The sequence below is a fragment of the Haliotis rubra genome, unplaced genomic scaffold (assembly GCF_003918875.1).
Source record: "Haliotis rubra isolate DU_JTF1 unplaced genomic scaffold, ASM391887v1 Scf1164, whole genome shotgun sequence".
Lineage (NCBI taxonomy): Eukaryota > Metazoa > Mollusca > Gastropoda > Lepetellida > Haliotidae > Haliotis > Haliotis rubra.
The window spans coordinates 90043-108779 of NW_025765075.1; the positions used below are offsets into that span (position 1 = coordinate 90043).

At 43.9% G+C, this 18737-nt stretch overlaps 1 protein-coding gene across 1 annotated transcript; it reads right to left on the minus strand.

Annotated features, from left to right (window-relative positions):
• Positions 1 to 16932: 16932 nt before the first annotated feature.
• Positions 16933 to 18459, minus strand: LOC124256642 (uncharacterized protein PB18E9.04c-like). The gene has a single exon (XM_046690621.1). The coding sequence runs from the start codon at positions 18457 to 18459 to the stop codon at positions 16933 to 16935; it is 1527 nt and encodes a 508-aa protein (XP_046546577.1).
• Positions 18460 to 18737: the final 278 nt, after the last annotated feature.

Here is an 18737-nt window from a genome sequence, read left to right on the forward strand (position 1 = left end):
AATCCTGGTGTAGAATGTACATGTGTATATAGTGATTATTAATCCTGGCGTAGAATGTACATGTGTATATAGCGATAATTAATCCTGGCATAGAATGTACATGTGGAAGTAACGATACTTAATCCTGGTGTAGAATGTAGATGTGTATGTAACAATAAATAATCCTGGCGTAGAATATACATGTGTATGTAACAATGATTAATCCTGGTGTAGAATGTACATGTGTATGTAACGATAATTAATCCTGGCGTAGAATGTACTTGTGTATATAGCGATAATTAATCCCTGCGTAGAATGTACATGTGTATATAGCGATAATTAATCCTGGCGTAGAATGCACATGTGTAAGTAACGATACTTAATCCTGGTGGAGAATGTACATGTGTATGTAACGATAATAAATCCTGGTGTAGAATGTGTATGTGTATGTAACGATAATTAATCCTGGCGTAGAATGTTCATGTGTATGTTACGATAATAAATGCTGGTGTAGAATGTGTATGTGTATGTAACAATAAATAATCCTGGTGTAGAATGTTCATGTGTATGTAACGATAATTAATCCTGGCATAGAATGTACATGTGTATGTAACGATACTTAATCCTGGTGTAGAATGTACATGTGTATGTAACGATAATTAATCCTGGTGTAGAAGTTACACGTGTATGTAACGATAATTAATCCTGGTGTAGAATGTACATGTGTATGTAACGATAATTAATCCTAGTGTAGAATGTACATGTGTATGTAACGATAATTAATCCTTGTGTAGAATGTACATGTGTATGTAACGGTAATTAATCCTGGCGTAGAATGTTCATGTGTATGTAACGATAATTAATCCTGGTGTAGAATGTTGATGTGTATGTAACGATAATTAATCCTTGCGTAGAATGTACATGTGTATGTAGCAATAATTAATCCTAGTGTAGAATGTACATGTGTATGTAACGATAATTAATCCTAGTGTAGAATGTACATGTGTATGTAACGATAATTAACTCTGGTGTGGAAAATCCATGTGTATGTAACGATAAATAATCCTGGCGTAGAATGTACATGTGTATGTAACAATGATTAATCCTGGTGTAGAATGTACATGTGTATGTAACGATAATTAATCCTGGTGTAGAATGTACTTGTGTATATAGCGATAATTATTCCTTGCGTAGAATGTACATGTGTATATAGCGATAATTAATCCTGGCGTAGAATGCACATGTGTAAGTAACGATACTTAATCCTGGTGGAGAATGTACATGTGTATGTAACGATAATAAATCCTGGTGTAGAATGTGTATGTGTATGTTACGATAATTAATCCTGGCGTAGAATGTTCATGTGTATGTAACGATAATAAATCCTGGTGTAGAATGTGTATGTGTATGTAACAATAAATAATCCTGGTGTAGAATGTTCATGTGTATGTAACGATAATTAATCCTGGCATAGAATGTACATGTGTATGTAACGATACTTAATCCTGGTGTAGAATGTACATGTGTATGTAACGATAATTAATCCTTGCGTGGAATGTACATGTGTATGTAACGATAATAAATCATGGTGTAGAATGTGTATGTGTATGTAACGATAATTAATCCTTGCGTAGAATGTACATGTGTATGTTACGATAATTAATCCTGGCATAGAATGTACATGTGTATGTAACGATAATTAATCCTGACATAGAATTTGCATGTGTATGTAACGATAATTAATCCTGGGGTAGAATGTACATGAGTATGTAGCGATAATTAATCCTAGTGTAAAAGGTATTTCAGATTAGCCACCCTCCAATATGGGGCTGACGTACCTACTGACCAGTGTACGATCAGTGTGTCTAACGGATAGTTAGACGAACTTCCTCAAAACACTTATCAGTCTAATTTTTTTAATTACGCCTAGTGTGAGTTATAGTGAGTAAGTGAGTGAGTAAGTATATATTTTCACCGCTTTTAGCAATATTCCAGCAATATCACGGTTGTCGACACTAGAAATGGGCTTCACACACGGGAAATCGAACCCGTTACGACCTGGCGCTTTAAGTATTTGGCTAGTCACTGCACCTAGATCAGTGGGAATGAAAGTTTAAACCTCACAATGTTTCGTCGTTTCCATGCACCTTTAAACATTCGACCTGTCTTGATATTCACGTGTGGACTTTCCCATATCGACACATGTCAGTACTGGTGCGTGCACTAATACAACATATCGACACGTGTCAGTACTGGTGCGTGCACTACCACAACATATCGACACGTGTCGATATGTTGTAATAGGCCACGCACCAGTATTGACACGTGTCGATATGTTACTGGTACTGGTGCGCGCACTACTACAACATATCGACACGTGTCAGTACTGGTGCGTGCACTACTACAACATATCGACACGTGTCAGTACTGGTGCGTGCACTACTACAACATATCGACACGTGTCAGTACTGGTGCGTGCACTACTACAACATATCGACACGTGTCAGTACTGGTGCATGCATTACCACAACATTTCGACACGTGTCAGTACTGGTGCGTGCACTACTACAACATATCGACACGTGTGAGTACTAGTGCGTGCAATACTACAACATATCGACAATACACGTGTCAGTACTGGAGCGTCCACTACTACACCATTTCGACAATACACGTGTCAGTACTGGTGCGTGCACTACTACAACATATCGACAATACACGTGTCAGTACTGGTGCGTCCACTACTACAACATATCGACAATACACGTGTCAGTACTGGTGCGTCCACTACTACAACATATCGACAATACACGTGTCAGTACTGGTGCGTCCACTTCGACAACATATCGACAATACACGTTGACTTCGAGGCGTGTGACCTGATGTGTGACAACCGTGTGTGCAGCACCGTGACATAGCCACATCAAATACATCCAATAATCATAATGGCGGTTCTGGTTGTTTCATCTATCAAACATGGCTGTATACTTTCCTTTTATCGGGCTGTTTACAAAATAAAATCCCCATTCAGGCTGTTATCCTTTGAGGCCTGTGTATTGGAACCACGCTGGATTTCTGCCGAATTCTTTTTGTCTCCTTGCCCGTTTGCTAGAAGTCCCAGTGCCAGCTGTATTCAAATATCGCGACGAGATAGAGTATTTCACTAAAAGCATCCACACTCTGTAATGAAATTGATATTGGTATTGACACCTTGTGATTAATGTTCCAGCACTCTCGCATACTACGTACATCAGCCAAACAGATTTGTCATAGTCGTTATTCTGCACAATCAGGCTCATACAGATGAGTGTTCTCACAAATGGGTTAAATGTATTAAATCCCGAGAAAAGCCGAGTGAATAGTCGGACCTAAATAAACTTGAGCAGAGTGTAAGTGTTTGGTTTTGCCTTTAACAACTCTCTGGCAGAATTAGTTTTACAGAGTTCTGCCTTGGTGTGAACAGCGTGGTAGCAGGCCAGTCTGGAGACCGACACCAGTCTTCAACTTATAAAAAAGAAATGTCATTGAGCGGCAGTGCTAAATTCCACCATGTTTGCCCCCAGACTCAGACCACCCTCTATCACAAGTCACAGATCTAAAAGGTTAGTGCTCAGACCGCCTTCTATCACAAGTCACAGATCTAAAAGGTTAGTGTTCAGACCACCTTCTATCACAAGTCACAGATCTAAGAGGTTAGTGTTCAGACCACCTTCTATCACAAGTCACAGATCTAAGAGGTTAGTGTTCAGACCACCTTCTATCACAAGTCACAGATCTAAGAGCTTAGTGTTCAGACCACCTTCTATCACAAGTCACAGATCTAAAAGGTTAGTGTTCAGACCACCTTCTATCACAAGTCACAGATCTAAAAGGTTAGTGTTCAGACCACCTTCTATCACAAGTCACAGATCTAAAAGGTTAGTGTTCAGACCACCTTCTATCACAAGTCACAGATCTAAAAGGTTAGTGCTCAGACCACCTTCTATCACAAGTCACAGATCTAAGAGGTTAGTGTTCAGACCACTTTCTATCACAAGTCACAGATCTAAGAGGTTAGTGTTCAGACCACCTTCTATCACAAGTCACAGATCTAAAAGGTTAGTGTTCAGACCACCCTCTATCACAAGTCACAGATCTAAAAGGTTAGTGTTCAGACCACCTTCTATCACAAGTCACAGATCTAAAAGGTTAGTGTTCAGACCACCTTCTATAACAAGTCACATATCTAAAAGGTTAGTGCTCAGACCACCTTCTATCACAAGTCACAGATCTAAAAGGTTAGTGTTCAGACCACCTTCTATCACAAGTCACAGATCTAAGAGGTTAGTGTTCAGACCACCCTCTATCACAAGTCACAGATCTAAAAGGTTAGTGCTCAGACCACCTTCTATCACAAGTCACAGATCTAAAAGGTTAGTGCTCAGACCACCCTCTATCACAAGTCACAGATCTAAAAGGTTAGTGCTCAGACCACCTTCTATCACAAGTCACAGATCTAAGAGGTTAGTGTTCAGACCACCTTCTATCACAAGTCACAGATCTAAAAGGTTAGTGCTCAGACCACCTTCTATCACAAGTCACAGATCTAAGAGCTTAGTGTTCAGACCACCCTCTATCACAAGTCACAGATCTAAAAGGTTAGTGTTCAGACCACCTTCTATCACAAGTCACAGATCTAAGAGCTTAGTGTTCAGACCTCCTTCTATCACAAGTCACAGATCTAAAAGGTTAGTGTTCAGACCACCTTCTATCACAAGTCACAGATCTAAAAGGTTAGTGCTCAGACCACCTTCTATCACAAGTCACAGATCTAAAAGGTTAGTGTTCAGACCACCTTCTATCACAGTCAAGATCTAAGAGGTTAGTGTTCAGACCACCTTCTATCACAAGTCACAGATCTAAAAGGTTAGTGTTCAGACCACCCTCTATCACAAGTCACAGATCTAAAAGGTTAGTGCTCAGACCACCTTCTATCACAAGTCACACATCTAAAAGGTTAGTGCTCAGACCATCTTCTATCACAAGTCACAGATCTAAAAGGTTAGTGCTCAGACCACCTTCTATCACAAGTCACAGATCTAAAAGGTTAGTGTTCAGACCACCTTCTATCACAAGTCACAGATCTAAAAGGTTAGTGCTCAGACCACCTTCTATCACAAGTCACAGATCTAAGAGGTTAGTGCTCAGACCACCTTCTATCACAAGTCACAGATCTAAAAGGTTAGTGTTCAGACCACCTTCTATCACAAGTCACAGATCTAAGACGTTAGTGTTCAGACCACCTTCTATCACAAGTCACAGATCTAAAAGGTTAGTGTTCAGACCACCTTCTATCACAAGTCACAGATCTAAGAGCTTAGTGTTCAGACCACCCTCTATCACAAGTCACAGATCTAAAAGATTAGTGTTCAGACCACCTTCTATCACAAGTCACAGATCTAAGAGGTTAGTGTTCAGACCACCTTCTATCACAAGTCACAGATCTAAAAGGTTAGTGCTCAGACCACCTTCTATCACAAGTCACAGATCTAACAGACTAGTGTTCAGACCACCTTCTATCACAAGTCACAGATCTAAAAGGTTAGTGTTCAGACCACCTTCTATCACAAGTCACAGATCTAAAAGGTTAGTGCTCAGACCACCCTCTATCACAAGTCACAGATCTAAAAGGTTAGTGTTCAGACCACCTTCTATCACAAGTCACAGATCTAAAAGGTTAGTGTTCAGACCACCCTCTATCACAAGTCACAGATCTAAAAGGTTAGTGCTCAGACCACCTTCTATCACAAGTCACAGATCTAAAAGGTTAGTGCTCAGACCACCTTCTATCACAAGTCACAGATCTAAAAGGTTAGTGCTCAGACCACCTTCTATCACAAGTCACAGATCTATAAGGTTAGTGCTCAGACCACCTTCTATCACAAGTCACAGATCTAAAAGGTTAGTGTTCAGACCACCTTCTATCACAAGTCACAGATCTAAAAGGTTAGTGCTCAGACCACCTTCTATCACAAGTCACAGATCTAAAAGGTTAGTGCTCAGACCACCTTCTATCACAGAGTCACAGATCTAAAAGGTTAGTGTTCAGACCACCTTCTATCTGAGTCACCAGATCTAAGAGGTTAGTGTTCAGACCACCTTCTATCACAAGTCACAGATCTAAAGGTTAGTGTTCAGACCACCCTCTATCACAAGTCACAGATCTAAAAGGTTAGTGCTCAGACCACCTTCTATCACAAGTCACACATCTAAAAGGTTAGTGCTCAGACCATCTTCTATCACAAGTCACAGATCTAAAAGGTTAGTGCTCAGACCACCTTCTATCACAAGTCACAGATCTAAAAGGTTAGTGTTCAGACCACCTTCTATCACAAGTCACAGATCTAAAAGGTTAATGCTCAGACCACCTTCTATCACAAGTCACAGATCTAAGAGGTTAGTGCTCAGACCACCTTCTATCACAAGTCACAGATCTAAAAGGTTAGTGTTCAGACCACCTTCTATCACAAGTCACAGATCTAAGAGGTTAGTGTTCAGACCACCTTCTATCACAAGTCACAGATCTAAAAGGTTAGTGTTCAGACCACCTTCTATCACAAGTCACAGATCTAAGAGCTTAGTGTTCAGACCACCCTCTATCACAAGTCACAGATCTAAAAGATTAGTGTTCAGACCACCTTCTATCACAAGTCACAGATCTAAGAGGTTAGTGTTCAGACCACCTTCTATCACAAGTCACAGATCTAAAAGGTTAGTGCTCAGACCACCTTCTATCACAAGTCACAGATCTAACAGACTAGTGTTCAGACCACCTTCTATCACAAGTCACAGATCTAAAAGGTTAGTGTTCAGACCACCTTCTATCACAAGTCACAGATCTAAAGGTTAGTGTTCAGACCACCCTCTATCACAAGTCACAGATCTAAAAGGTTAGTGTTCAGACCACCTTCTATCACAAGTCACAGATCTAAAAGGTTAGTGTTCAGACCACCTTCTATCACAAGTCACAGATCTAAAAGGTTAGTGCTCAGACCACCTTCTATCACAAGTCACAGATCTAAAGGTTAGTGCTCAGACCACCTTCTATCACAAGTCACACATCTAAAAGGTTAGTGCTCAGACCACCTTCTATCACAAGTCTATAACAGATCTAAAAGGTTAGTGTTCAGACCACCTTCTATCACAAGTCACAGATCTAAAAGGTTAGTGCTCAGACCACCTTCTATCACAAGTCACAGATCTAAGATGTTAGTGCTCAGACCACCCTCCATCATTGGTATTTTAATAATATGCCGCTTGAGATTGTAGATGAATTTAAATACTTAGGTAACATGATTACATACACAGGTAATTTCAGACTTACTCAAACATTGTTAGCTGGTAAAGGTTCCAAAGCTCTGAATGTTCTGCACCCTAACATTAGAAATGGTCACCATTCTGCTAAAACATGTTGTGGTCTGTTTGATTCTTTTGTTACATCTACTATGCACTATGGTTGAGGATTCTGGGGTTTGCAAAACGCAATTGAAATTGAACGTGTACATTAACATTTTGCAAAAATATCCTTAAGGTTCATCACAATGTTACTAATATGGCTGTATATGGTGAACTAGGTCGTTTTCCTTCGTATATTAATAGATATTTAAGGGTTGTAAAATACTGGTTCAAACTGCAATGAACATCAAATTGTCTCCTTAAAGTAATCTATGAATTGATGTTGTCACAGTGTATTAATGGCGTCAAAAACTGGGTGTTCCATGTTAACAATGTTTTATTTATATACTTTCCCAAAAAAAGAAACGCATCATGAAAATAGCAATTTTATGTAGCAATGAATTAAAACGTGATTCATGTTACAAAAGGTTTTGCTCTGTTTATGAGTCCTATGGTGTTAATGTTTTGAAACATCACAACAAAACGCACCATCCGTAAAATACCCATATTGAACAGCATGATTTTCAATTTCAGCGTGTAGTGTCACAGAATACACTGTTCACTTGCAATGCATGGGAAAGTTGGGGATCAGATAGCCTGAATGATGGATATAAAAGGTTGATCGCTGTCTGTCGATTATTCACTGTATTTGGAATATTGTTGTGAAGTGAAGCCAGCCGTCATATCGCCATTGGTTTGCTTGAAGCTGGCCAGTGTTAACGTGCAGTTGCCCGACGCAGGAATGTTCACCAAAGCACCATTTCACGGCTCTGGGAGAGATATCGCCGGCAGAATGCGGTAGCAGATGCCCCTCGTAGTGGGCGACCTCGAGCGACCGCTGCAGCGCAGGGTCGCTACATCCGGGTACATCACCTGCGTCATCGAACAGCTACGGCGACCAGTACCGCTCGACAAATACCCGGATTGAGGAGGCTTTCTGCACAGACCGTCAGGAACAGGTTGAGAGAGGCTGGTTTACGTGCCAGAAGACCTTATTTTGGCCCTGTGCTTCGACAACAACATCGTCGACATCGAGTTCAATGGTGCACCAACGTTCAGGCATGGAACCTACCGAATTGGCGTAGAATCTGGTTCAGTGATGAATCACGATTTCTATTGGAACGACGCGATGGAAGAATGCGGGTGTACAGACGTGGACGTGAACGTTTCGCCGACGCTTGCGTTCCCCAGGTGGACAGATTCGGCCGGGACAGTGTTATGATGTGGGGAGCGATCACCTGCCGTAGGAGAAGTGACTTGGTGATGATCCAGGGCAACCTGACAGCTCAACGGTACTGTGACGAAATACTACGCCCACACCTCCTTCCAATCATTGATCGCCAGAGGGAGTTGTTTCAACAGGACAATGCCAGGCCCCACACAGCACGTCACACTAGAGACTTCCCCCAGAACCACAATATCAATGTGCTCCCCTCGCCCTCAAGATCACTGGACTTAAACCCGATCGAACATCTGTGGGATGCCCTGGACAGACGGGTGCGACGCCGTAACCCTCAGCCCCAGACACTTTAGCAACTCGCACAGGCACTACAGGCAGAGTGGGCTGCGATTGGGCAACACGAGATTCTGAGACTTATTCGTTCGATGCCGAGGCGATGCCGTGCAGTTCTGGATGCCCACGGTGGTCACACGAGGTATTGACTTCAGCGCCACCACACGTCTCCATGTGACACTCAAACTGACTTTCCTCGAGTTGGTGCCAAAGACGGATAAGTCTGCATTCCCAGTGTGCAATTTCTCTATATTTCATTGACTCATAAAGCCTACAAGATGTTTCAAAATAAACATAAAAATACAGTTGAAATTCCTATATGCGTTTCTTTTTGGGGAGTATATATGGTTTTGGATATGTTTGGTGTGACCCAGGATGTGTTGACGCTAGTACGTTTTGTTGTCATTTTAAGCAACGCTTAATTGATTATTTTATTCAAAAATGGCATCATGACATTACTTCAAGTAGTAAATTAAGGCTATACAGCAATATCAAAACTGAATTTGGATGTGAATTATAGTTAGATGCTTTACATCCAAACACTGTTAGGTATTTAACTATGTTACGAATTTCATGTCATAAATTAAAAATTGAAACTGGGCGTTATGAAAATATTGATCGGGAGAAAAGATATTGTATCTACTGTAAAGAAAATAATGTAGATGTAATTGAAGAAGAATACCATTTCGTTTTAATTTGCCCAAAACATACAGTACATCGAAAGCAGCTGATTAAACCTTATTTTTGGGAGAAACCAAGTATGTTGAATTTTTTGGAATTATTCAGAAACCCCTCTAAAGATAGTCTTGCAAAATTATGGAAATACACAAAGTTATGCATGTAAGTACCGACATGTTTTGTCCAGCCCCTTTTGTAAATGTAAAAAATACGTATATTTCAACGGATAACCATATTCTATCATGTGTACAGCGTGAAATGATGACGAGGGGCATATAGCCCAAGTCTTTACTGAATAAAGAATTGAATCGAATCAGACCAGCCACTTTCACAAGTCACAGATGAAACAGACTAGTGTTCATACAACCCTCTGTCACAAGTCACAGATCTAACAGACTAGTGTTCAGAGCAGCCTCTTTCACAAGTCACAGATCAAACAGACCAGTGTTCAGAACACCCTCTATCACACAAGTCACAGATCAAACAGACCAGTGTTCATACCAGATCAAACAAACAGACCAGTGTTCAGATCAAACAGACCAGTGTTCAGACCAGCCTCTATCACAAGTCACAGATCAAACAGACCAGTGACCAGCTCTCTATCACAGAGTCACAGATCAGACCAACAGACAGTGTTCAGACCAGCCTCTGTCACAAGTCACAGATCAAACAGACCAGTGTTCAGACCTCCTCTATCACAAGTCACAGATCAAACAGACCAGTGTTCAGACCAGGCAGATCAAAGCAGACTAGTGTTCAGGCCAGCCTCTGTCAAAAGTCACAGATCTAACAGACTAGTGTTCAGACCACCCTCTATCACAAGTCACAGATGAAACAGACTAGTGTTCAGACCAGCCTCCATCACAAGTCACAGATCAAACAGACTAGTGTTCAGATCAGCCTCTGTCACAAGTCACAGATCAAACAGACCAATGTTCAGACCACCCTCTATCACAAGTCACAGATCAAACAGATCATTGTTCATACCAGCCTCTATCACAAGTCACAGATCTAACAGACTAGTGTTCAGACCAGCCTCTATCACAGTCACAGTCACAGATCAAACAGACCAGTGTTCAGACCACCCTCTATCACAAGTCACAGATCTAACAGACTAGTGTTCAGGCCAGCCTCTTTCACAAGTCACAGATCAAACAGACCAGTGTTCAGACCAGCCTCTTTCACAAGTCACAGATCAAACAGACCAGTGTTCAGACCAGCCTCTATCACAAGTCACAGATCAAACAGACCAGTGTTCAGACCAGCCTCTATCACAAGTCACAGATCAAACAGACCAGTGTTCAGGCCACCCTCTGTCACAAGTCACAGATCAAACAGACCAGTGTTCAGACCAGCCTCTATCACAAGTCACAGATCAAACAGATCAAACAGACCAGTGTTCAGGCCACCCTCTGTCACAAGTTACAGATCAAACAGACCAGTGTTCAGACCAGCCTCTACCACAAGTCACAGATGAAGCAGACCAGTGATCAGACCACCCTCTGCCACAAGTCACAGATCAAACAGACCAGTGTATAGACCAGCCTCTATCACAAGTCACAGATCAAACAGACTAGTGTACGGACCAGCCTCTTTCACAAGTCACAGATCAAGCAGACCAGTGTTCAGACAAGACTCTATCACAAGTCACAGATCAAACAGACCAGTGTTCAGACAAGACTCTATCACAAGTCACAGATCTAACAGACTAGTGTTCAGATCAGCCTCTATCACACGTCACAGATCAAACAGACCAGTGTTCAGACCAGCCTCTATCACAAGTCACAGATCTAACAGACTAGTGTTCAGACCAGCCTCTTTCACAAGTCACAGATCAAACAGACCAGTGTTCAGAACACCCTCTTTCACAAAGTCACAGATCAAACAGACCAGTGTTCAGACAACCTTCTATCACAAGTCACAGATCTAGCAGACTAGTGTTCAGGACAGCCTCTTTCACAAGTCACAGATCAAACAGACCAGTGTTCAGACCAGCCTCTATCACAAGTCACAGATCAAACAGACCAGTGTTCAGACCACCCTCTGTCACAAGTCACAGATCAAACAGACCAGTGTTCAGACCAGCCTCTTTCACAAGTCACAGATCAAACAGACCAGTGTTCAGACCAGCCTCTATCACAAGTCACAGATCAAACAGACCAGTGTTCAGACCAGCCTCTTTCACAAGTCACAGATCAAACAGACCAGTGTTCAGACCAGCCTCTGTCACAAGTCACAGATCAAACAGACCAGTGTTCAGACCAGCCTCTATCACAAGTCACAGATCAAACAGACCAGTGTTCAGACCAGCCTCTATCACAAGTCACAGATCAAACAGACCAGTGTTCAGACCAGCCTCTATCACAAGTCACAGATCAAACAGACCAGTGTTCAGACCAGCCTCTATCACAAGTCACAGATCAAACAGACCAGTGTTCAGACCAGCCTCTCACAAGTCACAGATCAAACAGACCAGTGTTCAGACCACCCTCTATCACAAGTCACAGATCAAACAGACCAGTGTTCAGACCACCCTCTATCACAAGTCACAGATCTAGCAGACTAGTGTTCAGGACAGCCTCTTTCACAAGTCACAGATCAAACAGACTAGTGTTCAGACCAGCCTCTATCACAAGTCACAGATCAAACAGACCAGTGTTCAGACCAGCCTCTATCACAAGTCACAGATCAAACAGACTAGTGTTCAGACCAGCCTCTATCACAAGTCACAGATCAAACAGACTAGTGTTCAGAGCAGCCTCTATCACAAGTCACAGATGAAACAGACTAGTGTTCAGACCAGCCTCCATCACAAGTCAGAGATCAAACAGACTAGTGTTCAGATCAGCCTCTGTCACAAGTCACAGATCAAACAGACCAATGTTCAGACCAACCCTCTATCACAAGTCACAGATCAAACAGATCATTGTTCATACCAGCCTCTATCACAAGTCACAGATCAAACAGACCAGTGTTCAGAGTGGAGTCACAGATCAAACAGACCTGTTCAGGCCACAAGTCACAGATCAAACAGACCAGTGTTCAGACCAGCCTCTATCACAAGTCACAGATCAAACAGACTAGTGTTCAGGCCAGCCTCTTTCACAAGTCACAGATCAAACAGACCAGTGTTCAGAACACCGTCTTTCACAAAGTCACAGATCAAACAGACCAGTGTTCAGACAACCTTCTTTCACAAGTCACAGATCAAACAGACCAGTGTTCAGACAAGACTCTATCACAAGTCACAGATCAAACAGACCAGTGTTCAGACCAGCCTCTATCACAAGTCACAGATCAAACAGACCAGTGTTCAGGCCAGCCTCTGTCACAAGTCACAGATCAAACAGACCAGTGTTCAGACCAGCCTCTTTCACAAGTCACAGATCAAACAGACCAGTGTTCAGACCAGCCTCTGTCACAAGTCACAGATCAAACAGACTAGTGTTCAGACCAGCCTCTTTCACAAGTCACAGAACAAACAGACCAGTGTTCAGAGCAGCCTCTATCACAAGTCAGAGATCAAACAGACCAGTGTTCAGACCAGCCTCTATCACAAGTCACAGATCAAACAGACCAGTGTTCAGACCAGCCTCTATCACAAGTCACAGATCAAACAGACCAGTGTTCAGGCCACCCTCTGTCACAAGTTACAGATCAAACAGACCAGTGTTCAGACCTGCCTCTACCACAAGTCACAGATGAAGCAGACCAGTGATCAGACCACCCTCTGCCACAAGTCACAGATCTAACAGACCAGTGTATAGACCAGCCTCTATCACAAGTCACAGATCAAACAGACTAGTGTACGGACCAGCCTCTTTCACAAGTCACAGATCAAGCAGACCAGTGTTCAGACAACCCTCTGTCACAAATCACAGATCAAACAGACCAGTGTTCAGACAAGACTCTATCACAAGTCACAGATCAAACAGACCAGTGTTCAGACCAGCCTCTATCACAAGTCACAGATCAAACAGACCAGTGTTCAGGCCACCTTCTGTCACAAGTCACAGATCAAACAGACCAGTGTTCAGACCAGCTTCTATCACAAGTCACAGATCAAACACACCAGTGTTCAGACCAGCCTCTATCACAAGTCACAGATCAAACAGACCAGTGTTCAGACAACCCTCTGTCACAAGTCAGAGATCAAACAGACCAGTGTTCAGACAACCCTCTGTCACAAGTCACAGATCAAACAGATTAGTGTTCAGACAACCCTCTTTCACAAGTCACACATCAAACAGACCAGTGTTCAGACAACCCTCTATCACAACTCACAGATCAAACAGACCAGTGTTCAGACAACCCTCTGTCACAAGTCACAGATCAAACAGACCAGTGTTCAGACAACCCTCTGTCACAAGTCACAGATCAAACAGATTAGTGTTTCAACCCTCAACCCTCACAGATGAAACAAGTGTTCACAGATCACAAGTCACAAACAGACCAGTGTTCAGACCAGCCTCTATCACAAGTCACAGATCAAACAGACCAGTGTTCAGACCAGCCTCTATCACAAGTCACAGATCTAACAGACTAGTGCTCAGACAAACCTCTATCACAAGTCACAGATCAAACAGACCAGTGTTCACACCAGCCTCTATCACAAGTCACAGATCTAACAGACTAGTGTTCAGACCACCCTCTGTCACAGATCAAACAGACCAGTGTTCAGACCACCCTCTATCACAAGTCACAGATCAAACAGACTAGTGTTCAGACAAACCTCTATCACAAGTCGCAGATCTAGCAGACTAGTGTTCAGGACAGCCTGTTTCACAAGTCACAGATCAAACAGACCAGTGTTCAGACCAGCCTCTATCACAAGTCACAGATCAAACAGACCAGTGTTCAGACCAGCCTCTATCACAAGAGAGAGATGAAACAGACTAGTGTTTTAGACCAGCCTCTATCACAAGTCACAGAAGAAGCAGACCAGTGTTCAGACCAGCCTCTATCACAAGTCACAGATGAAACAGACTAGTGTTCAGACCAGCCTCTATCACAAGTCACAGATCAAACAGACTAGTGTTCAGACAAACCTCTATCACAAGTCACAGATCAAACAGACCAGTGTTCACACCAGCCTCTATCACAAGTCACAGATCTAACAGACTAGTGTTCAGACCACCCTCTGTCACAGATCAAACAGACCAGTGTTCAGACCACCCTCTATCACAAGTCACAGATCAAACAGACTAGTGTTCAGGACAGCCTCTTTCACAAGTCACAGATCAAACAGACCAGTGTTCAGACCAGCCTCTATCACAAGTCACAGATCAAACAGACCAGTGTTCAGACCAGCCTCTATCACAAGAGAGAGATCAAACAGACTAGTGTTTTAGACCAGCCTCTATCACAAGTCACAGAAGAAGCAGACCAGTGTTCAGACCAGCCTCTATCACAAGTCACAGATCAAACAGACCAGTGTTCAGACAACCCTCTATCACAAGTCACAGATCAAACAGACTAGTGTTCACACCAGCCTCTATCACAAGTCACAGATCAAACAGACCAATCTTCAGACCAGCCCCTATCACAAGTCACAGATCAAACAGACCAGTGTTCAGCCCACCCTTTATCGCAAGTCAGAGATCAAACAGACCAGTTTTCAGACCACCCAGTATCACAGTGACAGGATGAAGGTTGCCAAAACTCAAGACGACGTGGAGACGAGTGTTACAGGGCGGACGTCTCTCCAAAGTAGTCATTTAATGACTTCCACGTCAAAGGCAACGATTGGAAGTCATACCACAGCATCCTTGTGTTACCGTGACAAAAAGTCTTGTGAGTCCCCTTTAAACCAGGAAAATAGAACACAGACAAGTCTATAATGTTCACTTAATGAACGACAGATTCCTAATTCAGTACAATTGGAGCACAAATCTAAAATACTGGCTCACAAATCTAAAATATAAACTCGCCAAAGTCATGGCAATTCTGGTAAACAGATGCACGGATTGAAGATGGTTGACAGCTTTTAGAAGGTCAATGTAGACGAGTGGTAGGTCAGATCAATTTAGACGAGGTCTCGAGCGGTCTTGAAACGTTGATGTCAGCAGACAGACGAGCGTATATCCAATGTAGTAGTCCCCCCGTACATCACAACAACCACCGGTTATATACCTACCATACAGGTCTGGAGAAATCCAGCAAAATCTACACTTCGCGAAGCATAATGAAGGGCAGGTAACTCTAATTTACGAAACAGATGTTAGTTCAAATCACACTCAGTGCTTTAACTTTTTGTCACCCATAACAACCAAAAGCTAATTAGTGTGACATTTTGATTATCTAAAACACATCACCATAACACCTAGAATAAAATAACGTCGTAATTATGTGTATCTACGTACATTCGTCTGCAAGTACACTCACTTCGAGGATATTATAGGTGTAGGTAAATTATCAGGAGACCTAGGTTATCAGTGTTAATGGGTTAACATAAAAGTATAGCTGACAGAGAAGGCACATGTGGCTTCGATAATTGGTTTGTATAAATTCTTGATAGTGATGTTCCCATGGTGTGAATGTCTATCCAAACCGAGGCCGAGAACTCAGTTAGATTTATAATGTAGCGACTGAAGTGCCACGTACCGGTAGGTGTTATGGGGATGTCTTCATATTATTTTCATTTATTCTCGTCATTTAATAAAGTTCCGTTTGGTTGTTGTCTTACTGAAACGGACATCAGCTTGTTAAAATAGACCACTTATCTCAAGAAACAACAAATACTCATGTTAGGGAATTTCAGTGTTTCCACGTACCTGAACCCTTGAAGTAATTGTGATGATCACATGGCTATAGTTCTCATACACCTCCCCAACAAAAATGTCTGTCAATAAGGATGGACTGAAAATCAAATAAACATTTCCACTATCAAGCTGTAAATAAAAAAGTTCTAAGTCGACATCAGAGAAACCCCATTCCAAACAATGCTCTGCCTGGAGGGAGGTAGCCTGGCGGGGAACTAATGCACACCCCTGTCTGTCAACATAACGTTCAACTCCAGTAATACCAAAACAGACACATATACTTGCTTATAATGAGCATCTTTCTGAAAACCGAGTCCATTGTATGGTTCCCACTATACCATAAGCATGTGTTATGAATCACTATTTGACACTAGGTGTTCGCGAAAAGGAGACTGAATCCTGCCCAATCGGTGTCACCCTTCACACACGGTATATGTCTACTACAAATAGCTCTCGCCATTGTAATTACGAAAGTATCAAACAACCATATTCCCGATGCCTGTGCTATTAATACAGTGCGTACTCGATGTGCCACCTCAAAGTACAAAAAACACGACCGACAAGCCGCTACACCGCCAACTGTGTTCCGTGTGGGTACCGGGATGTGGGCGAGTGTGGGACACCAGGGGTGAGGTGTCTGTCTCTGTACAGCCCGAGGGGGATGTGGGCGAGTGTGGGACACCAGGGGTGAGGTGTCTGTCTCTGTACAGCCCGAGGGGGATGTGGGCGTGTGTGGGACACCAGGGGTGAAGTGTCTGTCTCTGTACAGCCCGAGGGGGATGTGGGCGTGTGTGGGACACCAGGGGTGAAGTGTCTGTCTCTGTACAGCCCGAGGGGGATGTGGGCGTGTGTGGGACACCAGGGGTGAAGTGTCTGTCTCTGTACAGCCCGAGGGGGATGTGGGCGTGTGTGGGACACCAGGGGTGAAGTGTCTGTCTCTGTACAGCCCGAGGGGGATGTGGGCGTGTGTGGGACACCAGGGGTGAAGTGTCTGTCTCTGTACAGCCCGAGGGGGATGTGGGCGTGTGTGGGACACCAGGGGTGAAGTGTCTGTCTCTGTACAGCCCGAGGGGATGTGGGCGTGTGTGGGACACCAGGGGTGAAGTGTCTGTCTCTGTACAGCCCGAGGGGGATGTGGGCGTGTGTGGGACACCAGGGGTGAAGTGTCTGTCTCTGTACAGCCCGAGGGGATGTGGGCGTGTGTGGGACACCAGGGGTGAAGTGTCTGTCTCTGTACAGCCCGAGGGGGATGTGGGCGTGTGTGGGACACCAGGGGTGAAGTGTCTGTCTCTGTACAGCCCGAGGGGGATGTGGGCGTGTGTGGGACACCAGGGGTGAAGTGTCTGTCTCTGTACAGCCCGAGGGGGATGTGGGCGTGTGTGGGACACCAGGGGTGAAGTGTCTGTCTCTGTACAGCCCGAGGGGGGATGTGGGCGTGTGTGGGACACCAGGGGTGAAGTGTCTGTCTCTGTACAGCCCGAGGGGGATGTGGGGTGTGTGGGACACCAGGGGTGAAGTGTCTGTCTCTGTACAGCCCGAGGGGGATGTGGGCGTGTGTGGGACACCAGGGGTGAAGTGTCTGTCTCTGTACAGCCCGAGGGGGATGTGGGCGTGTGTGGGACACCAGGGGTGAAGTGTCTGTCTCTGTACAGCCCGAGGGGGATGTGGGCGTGTGTGGGACACCAGGGGTGAAGTGTCTGTCTCTGTACAGCCCGAGGGGGATGTGGGCGTGGGACACCAGGGGTGAAGTGTCTGTCTCTGTACAGCCCGAGGGGATGTGGGCGTGTGTGGGACACCAGGGGTGAAGTGTCTGTCTCTGTACAGCCCAGGGGGATGTGGGCGTGTGTGGGACACCAGGGGTGAAGTGTCTGTCTCTGTACAGCCCGAGGGGGATGTGGGCGTGTGTGGGACACCAGGGGTGAAGTGTCTGTCTCTGTACAGCCCGAGGGGATGTGGGCGTGTGTGGGACACCAGGGGTGAAGTGTCTGTCTCTGTACAGCCCGAGGGGGATGTGGGCGTGTGTGGGACACCAGGGGTGAAGTGTCTGTCTCTGTACAGCCCGGGGGGGGGGGGGGGGGTCCAGAGAGAGAACATACAAACACACGATGTCGTCTAGCAATATGTGGATTGTGCATGAGTGGATATAAGACTATTGAAGGCAGACACACTGGAATTAGTTGTCAATTACCTGGCTGGGATCGAAACATAGATGAACTGATACAGTGACTTTCATGTCACTTTGTGTGGCCAGCTGTATTATTGTATTCGTGCGTGTTGAACCATACCATGCTGTTAGCTTAAGAACCATCGGGACTGTACAAATTATGGACAAGTAAACTAGTATTGCTGTAAGGAATCAAAAGACTTAAGAA